Below are 12,890 nucleotides of genomic sequence, written 5' to 3' on the forward strand. Positions count from 1 at the left end.
AATATAATGTATGTAATATATATTAGCACAAAAGGTAAAGAAGTTTGTGTTTGGTAGATTATTTCTTTTTTGTAACAATGTTTCTTGGTAATAGACCTTATAGTGGGCACCTGACTGGCAGCACCTGGGGGTATCAGAAGCACAAAACTTGGCAGCAGCAGAGAAGATTTGGCTTTTTTTTTCTTGTGCGCAACCCACATACTCAGCTCTACTGCTCACGCCACAAATGCATGTTCCTTACAAATGTGGCACCATTTAAAAGGTGAAATTACCAGGCTTTCCAACCGTATAAGATTTATTGCCAAGAAGCATTGTTACAACCAAGAAATTGTCTACTAAACTCAAATTTCATTACTTTTTGAGCTAACTTTATAATTAAAACTGTAAAATAAAGAGATTTTGACCAAACCATCAGTCGGTGTCTTGTCTGATCAAAAACAAGTTCTTGTTTTTTCACAGTCGCCAAATCTTGGGAACCATTTTGGTGAGTAAAACGCTATAACACTTACAGCCCTAAATGGCAATTATGATGGTTATAATTAATAATAAATACATAGATTTTACAGCGTAAGAATATCTGGACCTGTACTGAAGGTTGACTTGACTCAGGGAGTTCTGCCTTGGTTCTATAAAGGCAACTGTGCCACATACTGAGTCACTGAGTTTAACAAAATGGAAACTTGACAGCGTCTACCAGTAAGTGGACGATGTCATTTCTCTGTAAGGAAATTCCATTGAGCTGAATTAACAAGTTGACAGCCAACACAGTCTCCATTAGAAAACTTCATGAGGCTTTTTGTTCAGATAAAACATTGACGTGTTTGAGCTGAAGTGTGCTAAGAAACACTTGTGTAGCATGACCATTAAATGTATATAAAGAGGCAAACTTACGTGTTATGCAAATGCAAAGCAAGCTGTTTGGTCTGTTAATGTGTTAAAAAGTAGGTGATTTGTTCTTGAAATAGTTCCATTAAAAAAGAAAAAACACAGCTAAGCAGTTCTTTTTAGTTTTTTGTTGTCTGCTAGCTAACAACATAACTTGATCCTAGCTCACGACATCTTAAAGGTGCGACAACATAATTTTCTGCACGACTGCTTTTACCAGCTGCTTTGTTGCTAACATGTCACACTGACGACGTGACAGCATCAGTGTTGTCTGGTTACAGACGAGCTCCGGACCGTAAGCTGGTGAGACACTACCCGAAGTACCCCGACTGCAGCTGTTGAGCTTGTTAAGAATTCATGGTCTGCATGGTAACGCTGTACACAAAGTGGCTCTGTAACAGGAATCTGAACAATGTTTAACAGCTTCCATTACAAATAGTAGCAGAACTAAAGAAACGTGTAAAAAAACCAACAAAAACTTAGATTTGCAGGGAAAATTTGTTACAGTTGCACTGGAAACAACTGTTTTTTTTACCCCAACATATGTTTCTCCTGAGCCTTTGATCTATACATTATACATTCTTCATCATAAATAACAGCAATATAATCTGTAGAACCGTCAAAATAGTGACGTTGAAACAATAAATATGTAAAATACGTATTTCTTTTAGAAAAAGCATTAAAACTAGAATAGTAAACCTAATTAAAGCCAGAATTAGACAGTGTAAAATGTCACAAGTTCCTGGAATATTTTATGAATAAAAACCTATTTATTGCAGCTGAGAGTGTTTTACATATTTTCTAACCTAAGAATGTGAATACCTGCGTGCTGACCTACTATTTGTTTTAAACAAGAGCAAAAGCAAATTTTACCAAACATCCCAAAAAAATGCACCGGTTGTGGATGATCATTTCTTCTCTGAACTCAATCCGTTTTCTGTAAATGCAATGCAGCCCGTTGGTTACCTTCTGCAGATCTGCTATGGCCTGTTTCAGAGTCTTAGCCTCCTCAAAGTTCTCCTGTCGAACCACCTCCTGCTTCTTTTGGTCCAGGAGACGAATGATGTGAGCAACCTCGGGGTCCTGGTACATACCGAAGGCCAAGTCATCGAAGGGGGAGACGGGCTCACATTTTCTGATCCAGAAAAAAAAAGACACAAAGACAAACATTTGAAATAAATACTTGGATCAAACCGTTGTCTTTATCCACATTTTCCTGTCTGGGTGGCCGAGGGGACACTGGTTCCTATGTCCAGCAGTCACTGTGGGCAGGTCACAAGTCCATCACATAACCAAGTACTTGGATAAGCCAATTATATTGGTTTACTATTAAATTACTTAAAGAAACAAGGAGTATAATCAGTAATTATCAGTATCAGTGCTTCGCAAAGCTTCAAATTGCATATTTAATCTATTCCATTAAGTCAATCACCAAAACACATCCACTTTACCATCAAAAACAAATAACATAACCATGAAAAGTATTCAAACAGAAGACCTTTAAATGGGTAGTTTTTCCTCCAAATTAAACAAACTGATTACACTGATAAACAAAACAAATACAAAAAATATTATCTAACAGTTAAAAACTAACTGATCAATTGTTTAACTTTAATGGAAAGACTTGTTCCCAATTTAAAAACAGTGTTTTTATTATCAGTTAAATGTGCAAGCTGTTGTGCAATTCCTCACCAAAGTGGGAAAAAAGCACTTAATGATTCCCCCCTAATCCCTCGCAGGGGGGTGGACTTTGAGGTGGAACGTCACCGGGGGTTTGATACAATAAAAAATATGTATATTTCAAAATGTTTTTTTTATTTTGCACAGACCACCACCTGCATTGCCTTAAAATGGTTCTTTCAAACTCAAAAGCTTTGTTGAGCAGTGTTATCGTCACGAAACCAAAAAAAAAAAAACTAAAAAACACAGGGTTCAATGGCCTCGCCTCACCCCATGAAAGTGGTGTCCAAGGCGGCTTCCTGCTGGGTACTGTTGAGGTAGTGTTCAATCAGCTGCTCTCTGCTTGGCTGGGGGGCAAACAGATGGACAAATTGAACACACACATGCATACACTGTACACTTTTGCAATACTGTGTGACGCCAAAATGCAAGATCTGACTGATGGTTTTCAAACAAACACTTTGAGGAGACCTTTAAGTTAATCTATTGGGTAATAAACAGCAAGAAGGAAAAAAAAGTTGCTTACATAGGCTTAAAATAACAGACTCATTCTACCTCCCTAAACTAAACCCAGTCATTTCTCAGTCCCTAAGAGGGTTCAGCAATCCCCTTCAGATACTGCTATCACCTTGAAAGTTATTAAGAGCTAATTATTAATGGAGCAACAACATTATTTGCTTACTTGGTTTTCACATTACAACACAAAAGCTGCTTTTCACATAAAAAGCTCTTTGTTAAGCACCACTGCCTGTTAGCTAAAAATTATTTAGAACTAGAAAATTTGCATTGCAGGGTGAATGCTTAATGCTGAAAGATTTTTGCTGGATAGCTAAAAAAATAACTGAAATAGCTACAGGAAACAACTAGCTGAAATTAGCACATAGGAACATAACTGAAAAAAGCAGTAAGAAGCTAAAATTCTCACAAAAAGGTGAATTTAGCTGAAAATAAATAATAAAAAGAATATCTAAAAACTAAAGAAAAAAGAAAAAACAGCTGAAAATAGCAGAAAACAGCTGGAATAGAACATAAAAAGCCTAAAATAACAGAAATTATGGCAAAAAGTTAAAATTAGCAGATGAATAGCAGAAAAGATCAGAATGATAGCTTAAAAAAGCTAACATCAGCAAAACCAGAACAAAGCGGTACAATGTACAGTAAATATTTATACACATTTTAAAAGGTTTTAATGATGTTGAAAACAGCTCCATTCAGTTTCATATAGAAAAACATGGTTGAAAAGCTAAATATGTCAAAAAGTATTAATTACTGAAGTACCAACGGTCATAACAGGAATGTCCAGAAGGAGCTGAACGTTTTGATGTACAAATGGTTGAAGTAGAACAAAAATTGCAGAACAAGATACATGTCCAAAAAATATACAGAAGAAAAAAAATATCTCAATAGTGTGAACGCTTGATAGGCTTTCACACAATTACAAATGTTCACCATGTAAAGTACAACATAAACAGAGGATTTTCTTCAAAGTATAGAAAGGCCTAGAAATTTTACAGTAAACGTATTAGTAAAACACTTTCAACAGGAAATGAAAACATAAGTCATATTTCCTACATTTAAAACACATTGCCAGTTCATCAGAATTTCTACATTAGTAGTAACTTTAAAGGTTATTGTTGCCATATAAACAATAGTGTGCACAACATTTAGATTATACTAACAAATCTTAAAAATGTGTAAACGCTTGTTGACTCATACCTACAGAGCATGCATGGAACCAAATTCATGAGCCACATGAAAACGCACACAGACACATTGTTTTCTGCGTGTGACCCAGAACAGAATGTCAAAGTTCACAGATAAACACAGGGAAATCAAATATCATGCTATAAACACCAACATCAGGCTTTAATGAATACATCAATTTCAGCTGTTCATCTATCAAACATTATGTTAGCAAATGTTTAGAGAAGTAATCAATCAAACACTCTTTAAACCTGAATCTGACTCAGATAATCCTTAACTTCAGGTGGGATGTTTTGATATACGGAGTGCACAGCATATCAAGAAGATAAAGATAAAAAGGGATAAACTTACTATGGTTTTAGTTTTGAAGTATTCTGTAAGACTACAAACCAAAAAATATGACAGCGTCGTGCATAAAATCGAGTTTTTCCTTGAGCACCAAATGTGTAGCGTGCACATACAGGTTGTCTTATGTGTTTACTTTAATCAATAATTCTCATAGTTCTCATAGATATAATGCACGTGTGTCAGGAGTTGAGTTGTGTTGTTGAATTTAACCTATGCTTCTTCAGCATTTAGTCTGAAAATAACTTCCACAATTACACAATTATTTAAAGCTTAATATAGTTCATAGACACATCATTAACTCTGGAACAACCAGACACTGGTTTAATATGTTGCATGCTGAGGGCGCTGTATAAACAAAAGGTGTTAAGCGTGATGTTAGTCCGAAAGCAAACAGAAAAGTGGGGTAATGGCCTGCCGATATGAATGAAGTGAAGTTGGGTTGTTTCCATTTTACACCAAATAATAAAACCTTTCTCTATATATTCACGCCATAGTTTCCTTTTACAAGACGAACACGACATCCAGCCACGGAGCAGCAGAAACAGGAGAACAAGCTCCCATCCGACTCTCCAGGCAAGATCTTTGCTGCGATGGAGGTGCTCGGTGGGATTAAAAAAAGCAACAATGCAAAGCCTGTTCGCTGGAATCTGTGCGTGGGGGTGTCCGTGTCTTTGCATGTATTTCTGCGTGTGAGTGTGTGCGTGTGCATGTGTGTGTGTTTAGGTGCTCTCCCTCTTTCGAGAGCCGTCCGTCTGCAGGACTATCTGATTACAGCGACTGACTGTAGGCCTTCCTCCAGTTAGATTACATACTGCCGTCCTTTTGTGTTTCATTACCACACGTCTGACACACACATATATGCATAAATACATGTATGAATACATGCACAATGCCCAGGTAAACATGTGCAAATAAAAACTGTTATATATCTTAGCTATGTGAACGTGGGATGAACTGTAGGTTAAATTAAGAACTTCATTCGCATTATATTGTATAAATCTTAATTTTGTCAGCCCTCTTTAAGTATTCTAACAAAAAAATAGGAGTTTAATTTGACTACAAGTAAAAGAAAAACATATATTATATAAAAGAAACACCATGTAGTAACACACCATCAGTGCATTACCACTATAATAAAAGTGTCATACTAGATTTAATCTGAGTTGATCAATATTGACACACCAATTAACCCTAATATGAGCGGCTGAGGAGATGGTTATGGAAGCTCAACACCTCCCCCTTCTGTTGCTAAAATGTAAATTCAGCATCCGTTAACATGAAGAGGGAGGTAACTTACTGTTGTGTTAAAAAAACTGCCATCCAAAGAATCTCCCAGAAGATTAATGGCAACCAAAGCAACCTGAAAACACAAAGGGATGTTGATGGTGAAGTAACTATGAAAAAAAAACTTGATTATTATTATTTAATGATAAAGCAATGATAAGAAGGTTACTGTGGATCTTACTGATTTCTAGGGGTGTAAGAAAATATTGATACACTGAAATATCGCGATATTTCATTTCCTGATACTGTATCGATATTCTAAAGCCCTGTATCGATTTTTAATTAAGGTTTAAAATGTCAACCTTCTTGCCAACCGTTCATTTTTGTGTTATAGTTCAGCCTCTGACCACTAGTTGGCAGCAGTGAGCCAGCTATTTGGCTCCTCTACCTCTTGAGTGCCAGAGAGTAAGGGTAGCATTAGTATTGTAAGTAAACATTAGCTTTTCCTTTTTTTTTTTTCAGTAAGAGGTTTTTATTTAATAGAATTTTTGGAAAAAAAAATCGCAATATATCGCAATATAATGCCTTGCTAACAGTATCGTAATTTATCAGGATATATTGTATCGTGACCCCTCTGTTATGATATGTATCGTATCGCCAGTGTCTTGCCAATACACAGCCCTACTGATTTCAGTACAAAAATAAAAGCTTTATAAAATATCCTATCATGCACAAGTAAAATCGAATAAATATAAAAATATTTAATTGGATATTGCAGTGATTTCAGACTAATTGCTCCTGAAACGAAGCAACAGACACAGATGATCTACTGTATCATATATGTTTAGAAAAACACAAAGACCTGTAGACAAATATTAGTCCTACTGTAATAGTAGAAAACACCATGTTGAATTATATTAAACACAACTTCATATTAGAGCATTAACAAGCTATGAAAAATAGGCCTTATATATGAGTACCTGATTGTAGTGATTGTAACGATTGTTATGGTTCCTGTGGAAGGTTACTCTCAGGTACATTCCGATGGCATCCACATGGACTGACTTCAGCTCCCGCGCTTTAAAACCTGTCTTCTCGTTATTTGACAGGGACACATACCTGTTGTGACAGAGCGGTTTGTTGATTAGAATTTAAATTTGAGATCCTTATTTTGCAGTCTGACCTGTCAATCTAAATTTTCTCTTGTTAAAAAAAAAACTAGAGTAATCAGCATCCAAGCGTGGGTAACTCACATGTCCAAACCATCTCAGTCTGGCCTCTCTAACTTTATCTCTCGGTTATTCAATCTGTACTGCACCAGTGACGATCTCATTCCTGAACCTATTCATCCTCGTCACTCCCAAGAAGAACCTCAGGCCTGGCTCCTGTCTTTCTGTCAGTGCCACTCTCTCCAGACCACTCAGCATAGCTTGTAACCCTTTTTACTTTGACCTTTTATCACAACTTACTCCTGAAACTTTTCTCCATCCACTCCATCCTACCTTGACTCTCGTCTTCGCCTCTTTACCCCACTCCCTACTTTCTGCAGTGCCAGCTCTGCATCAAAAAATCCTAAATTAAATCCAGTTTGAGGTCTCACCCGAGTCTCTGAAGCTGCCCAGAGGACCTTGAAGGGCTGGTTTCAGGAAGGCTGTCGCCAATATGAAATTCAACCTTTGCTGGGATCAGGTACTGGTGAGCCAGAAGCTGCAGCTTCCTTATCCTACTTCTCTCCACCAGCTGGAGGGTGATGTGCTGAGGATAGGAACACAGCCTGTAGAATATAAAGAAATGTATTATTTATTTATTAATAAGCATGATTTTAAAAAAAGGAAAAAAATTGTATAGGTCTTCTGGACGGGTTCTTCTCTAATGAAACGTTTCTTTTACTACGTTAGGTGTCAACGATAGCCATGTGATGTGAGTATCAGTCACATGGAGGCAGTGCTTAAAAGCCTGAATTTTGCCCGAAACTCTCAGACTGAAGAAGTCTCTTGGAGAAGAGACGAAACGTTTCATTAGAGAAGAACCCGTCCAGAAGACCTATACAATTTTTTTCTTTTTGATTTTTTTACCTGGATTACTGAGATGCATCAAGACAATAAGCATGATTATTTATATTACTGATTTTAAAAAAGGTAGGTAAAAGAGTTCATCGTTAAATTTTCTAGTCTCACATTTTACCTTATGTACATATTGAGAATATTGCTAGAAGCTCACTTTTGAGTACACCTCCCTTCCATTTGACCTCTCAAATATGAAAAGCTGTAGGTCAGCATTGCAAATTATCTAAAATTATTTAAAAACCGCTTTAAGTGCACTTACTTCCTGAAAGTACAGCTTCGTTTTAACGTACCTGTTGGACCTCCAGCCGTTGACTGTGGGTGCGTGGACCATGAGCTCCTCGGCACTGAAGTTGTCTTCATGACTTGAAGAGCTGACCACAATAAATCCTAACTTCTTAGGCATTCCTCTGGTGGACACTAATGAAAATAAATTAAAAACAAGATTTTTTTTATTACTCTTATTATTTATAACAAAAAATACAGTACCAGTCAGTCACAATAAATGTTTTTTTTTGGTACAAATCTTGACTGCAGTAACTGTGCTTTAGATATCCTGATGCATCTCAGTAATCCAGGTAAAAAATCAAAAAGAAAAAAATTGTATAGGTCTTCTGGACGGGTTCTTCTCTAATGAAACGTTTCTAATGAAAGCAGCCACTGTTCAAAAGAATGTCCCAACACAGACGAGCTACATCTAATGGCCAGAACTCTGCAGTTTTCACTCATTTACAGGCCAGCGGTCACTCTTTCAGAGATGAGGATGTTCTCATTCTCGATAGAGAGGAACGTTGGTTTGAGAGAGGAGTAAAAGAAGCCATTTTTGTGAAGAAAGACGTCCATCATTAAACAGAGGTGGAGGTCTCCGTTTTCAGTTGTCCCCCTCCTACAGCGCTGCTATTGCCAGTATCACTCCACCCCCTGTTAACAATAGTGTTAATTAGGTGTCAACGATAGCCATGTGATGTGAGTATCAGTCACATGGAGGCAGGGCTTAAATGCCTGAATTTTGCCTGAAACTCTCAGGCTGAAGAAGTCTCTTGGAGGAGAGACGAAACGTTTCATTAGAGAAGAACCCGTCCAGAAGAGCTACACAATTTTTTTGTGCTTTAGATAGTTAGGAAAGTGCATGAAGTGTTGTTAAACTAATGACTCAGAAAGAAAGTGACGTTTCCTACCACATGACAAATTCAAACCAAGGAAGTTGTTCTTTTAGTTTCTCCCTTCTTCAGGAGTCGCCACAGCGAGCAAACTCGCTTGAAAGATTTGGCAATTGTTCTACGCCAGATGCCCTTCTTGACACAACCTGGGCTCGAACCTGCAGGACTCGACTTCGGCACTGACCATGGAGCTTCCGCAGGTCCTGTTTCAAACCGAGAAAGAGCACATTTTTATATCTGAGTATCCCATTTTTATTTTTAGTGGCACTAAAATGTCTCCTCATCACAAAGGAGTTTAACTGAAAACTGACAAATGATGTTGAATTTTGTTTTTTTCCCAGTTGTGGTTGAAAAAAAGTGTTCCAGATATAAATCGTCATTTATAAAAGTGCTCTCATAAATTAGTGTTTCAGCATTTGAGTGTGCTTGCTTTATTTTCTATGGAACATTTTAACTGAAAAGTATTACAGTTTAATTCTCTCGGCCAAGTTATTATACTGTTTGGTTTTTAGTAATAAACCTGTACACACTGGTCCTGACAAATTCTGGAAAGTCTAGGAGGCTTCTAACTGGGACACATATGTATAAATGCAGGCAAATGGAACACCCACAAAAACAGATGGGTCATTCTAAGTTAAAGCTTAATTATTCAGCTATTTGTAGTAGTTAATTTTCGATGTAAATTTCCTTCACCTTAATTTCGGAACAGACAACTTGGGCAGACAGCAAAAAAAATAAAAAATAAAAAATAAAAAAAAAATAAAAAAAAAATAAAAAAACAGTGTGTCAAGGCTTTTTAGCGTTAACTCGAAGCCTCATGCTAGTAAAACTGTTATGTCAGGTATAACGCACAGATTTTTGGCATAAAGTTCGCGTCAATTATTTGACACAAACCGAATATTACACATAACATTCTTAAACAGGACAAATAACCCATTTTTTTGCAGACCCGAATGTGTTAAATAGGGTGTGGGGAGGTTTAGCTAACATATTAACAGTACCGGTATTGTTGGGAAATTCCAGCACTGGCTGTGAAACAAAATTCAGTATCTACAAATTTTCTTAGGTTGTTTATTTGCAAGCGTACATTTTTAAGTAAATTTACATTTTCTCGTGCCTTTCGAAGATACTTTACCAGCAATTTCACCGTCTTGTTGACAGCTCGTAGTTCCATCTCATCTCCATAACCACCACTGACAACAACCATTCCTGACATGCGCAGTTGTAGGTCAGCCTCAAGGAATTGTGGTCCATGTAGTTTATGTATTTATTTATTTAGATTTCTGTTTTTGGTGTTTGTATTGTTATTGTTTATTTGCTTGACTTAGAAATTAGAAGAGACTCAAGAAATTATAGTCTATGTTTTTCATGCTATTTTAGTCGTTATTCTGTTTTTGTTTATAAATGTAAGGGTTACAAATTAAGTTATTGTATTTTGGGTTGATTAATATAAAATAAATTTGGTTGTTTAAACAGTGGTTGTTTACATTTATGAGCAGAATTATTATTTACATATTTACAACATACAACAGCATAGTTAAATAAGCTGAATCTGCTTTTGTGTTTTACTTGTTTTGTTTACCTTATAGCTAGCTTCTGATTGGTTGATTTCGGACATGTGATGTGAGGACCAGGAAGTGTTGTGATGAAGTGTTATTTATTTATTGTTTTCGTTTATGTCTGATTTAATGATTACATATTTCGGTAACAAGTAAAGATTAAAAAATATATACTAACTAAACAAACCCGGAAAAGCGTCAAAAGAAAGAAAATAAAAAGGAAGTTGATGAAAGGGGTTGTCAAAATAAAGGCTTGACAAGTACGTATATGACACTAAGTTATAAATCACATGTTTTATCAATATATAAAATACATTTTAAGTAATTTAGTAGTTGTTTGAGGTAGATAAGTACAATATTTTTCTTCCACAAAGCGATATCCTTTAAGTTAATGCCTTATTTTGAAAATATTATGAAAGAAGTCGTGTATATTAGCTTAGCAGGCTTCATCCGTTTTCTACAGCGGCAGCATGGATGACACGGAGAATTGGCCAGAAATAGAAAAAGCAGCGACAGAGAAGAGGCGTGAACTGGTTTTACAGGGAGCCGCTGTTGATGGGAGAATTTCCGCTAACGGCGGACTGACCTCCTCGATCTATTCCCTCCTACTGCTGAATTATCTCGAAGTTAGCCAGTGCCCGAGTTTGACAGAGATCCACGAGGACATCCAACATCTGACCAACCTCCAAAGCCTCATTCTGTGCAGAAACAAGCTCCGCGCCGTCCCGAAAGTAATCGGCAGCCTGAAGTCCCTGAAAGTCCTGGATCTCTCCGTTAACGACCTTAAATCGTTACCTGTCGAGATCACCCAGTTGAGGGAGCTGAACACTCTGAACGTGAGCTGTAACTCTCTGGAGGCTCTGCCGGATGGACTGAGTCAGTGCACCAAGCTCTCTACCATCAACGTGTCCAAGAACCGCCTGACCAGTTTCCCTGCTGACCTCTACTCCGAGCAGCTGGACCTGCTGAGCACCCTGGTGTCTTCTGATAACCTGATAGAACAACTGAGTGGAGAAATTCACAAGCTGTCTGCGCTAAAAGTGGGTAAACTTTACTTTATGGCATTTTCTATGTAAACAAAGACAAGACTGTGGTGCTACATTACCCTCTTGGGAATGACAATGGTTAATTTTTTTTCCCACCTCCTGCATGTCTTTTTCAGGTGCTAGATGTCTCCAACAACAAGCTGACGGAGATCCCCCCTCACCTGAGCAACTGCCCCAAGTTAAAGGAGATCAACTTCAAAGGCAACAAGTTGAGCGACAAGCGGCTGGAGAAGATGGTCAACGGGTGTCAGACCAAGTCCATCCTGGACTACCTCAGAGGGAAAGGACGAGGAAGACCAGGGGAGGATGGTGGCGATGCCGACGGAGGAGGGCGCAACGCCGACAGGAAGAAAAAGCAGCAGAGGAAGAAGAAGGGGAAAGAAGCCGAGGAGCAGGACGAGGTGGAGGAGCTGAACAAGATGGTGGTGAGGGTGCTCCACGTCTCAGACGCACCCACGGCGCTCACGGTTAAGGTCAGCGCTGAGGTTAAAGACGTCCGGCCGTACTTGGTGTGCTGCACGGTCACAGGCATGAACCTCAAAGCGGGGAACGCTCTCAAGAGGTTCCTGATGGCTCAGGTAAAAGCAGAATATTCCAGATTAGATTTTATCGTAGTCCATAAATGACATGCCCCAAAGTTACTGATCAATGTTTCTTTTCAGACCAAACTTCATGATGATCTGTGCGGCAAAAGAACCATTGCAACTATCGCAACCCATGATGCGAAGCTTCTCAAAGGTCCACTGATTTATGATGTGAAACCACCAACCCGACTAAAGGTTTGCTGCTAAAGACTGATTTACATTCTAAAATCTTCACGTTAGTTCAGTAGTTCTCAAACTGTACCAAGGGGTATAGTAAGTGCATGAAGGATTTCCTTTTTCTAAAATGGAACTCTGACAGAAAAAGTGTTTGAGAACCACAGTTTAGTCCAAGTTATATATTTTACATCAAGGCCTGTCATGATTAAAAAAAATACTGGATGATAAATTGTCTCAGAAATTATTGCAAGAAATGACAGTATTGTTTGTTTGAAGAACACTTTAAACCAGTGTTTCCCAAAGTTGGGACAAGTGGGGTCCTGAAACATCAAGTTGGGGTCCTGAAAAGATTTTTGGAATTAATGACATTTTTGCCTTAGTTGTTACAAAGGAGTGAGGTTAGTATATTTAAAATGGATAAATGTAGTATAAAAATATTGTTACTATGCCCATGTTTTGT

The 12,890-nt window shown here is 37.7% G+C and overlaps 2 protein-coding genes across 7 annotated transcripts in view; one reads left to right on the top strand and one right to left on the bottom strand.

The window, feature by feature from the left end:
* Positions 1-11,390, bottom strand: part of cep104 (centrosomal protein 104) — a 30,612-nt gene extending 19,222 nt beyond the window's left edge. For 2 of the 6 annotated variants that reach the window (XM_014020408.1, XM_014020405.1), the window contains exons 1-8: positions 10,200-10,284; positions 9,083-9,267; positions 8,198-8,324; positions 7,442-7,615; positions 6,822-6,960; positions 5,915-5,977; positions 2,836-2,912; positions 1,852-2,020 (exon numbers count right to left, since the gene is read on the bottom strand). In XM_014020408.1, the coding sequence (XP_013875862.1) occupies positions 1,852-2,020; positions 2,836-2,912; positions 5,915-5,977; positions 6,822-6,960; positions 7,442-7,615; positions 8,198-8,310 (735 nt within the window). In that variant the 5' untranslated portion in view covers positions 8,311-8,324; positions 9,083-9,267; positions 10,200-10,284. Of the gene's footprint in view, positions 1-1,851; positions 2,021-2,835; positions 2,913-5,914; positions 5,978-6,821; positions 6,961-7,441; positions 7,616-8,197; positions 8,325-9,082; positions 9,268-10,169; positions 10,286-11,306 lie in introns of those variants that run through there. The other 4 variants (XM_014020406.1, XM_014020407.1, XM_014020409.1 and 1 more) reach the window with 4 other exon arrangements.
* Positions 11,076-12,890, top strand: part of lrrc47 (leucine rich repeat containing 47) — a 4,655-nt gene continuing 2,840 nt past the window's right edge. Inside the window, exons 1-3 of the mRNA XM_014020411.1 lie at positions 11,076-11,663; positions 11,786-12,247; positions 12,332-12,448. Coding sequence (XP_013875865.1) covers positions 11,094-11,663; positions 11,786-12,247; positions 12,332-12,448 — 1,149 coding nt within the window. The 5' untranslated portion in view covers positions 11,076-11,093. The remainder of the gene's footprint in view (positions 11,664-11,785; positions 12,248-12,331; positions 12,449-12,890) is intronic.

Source organism: Austrofundulus limnaeus, unplaced genomic scaffold, assembly GCF_001266775.1.
Source record: "Austrofundulus limnaeus strain Quisiro unplaced genomic scaffold, Austrofundulus_limnaeus-1.0 Scaffold251, whole genome shotgun sequence".
NCBI classification, from domain to species: Eukaryota; Metazoa; Chordata; class Actinopteri; order Cyprinodontiformes; family Rivulidae; genus Austrofundulus; species Austrofundulus limnaeus.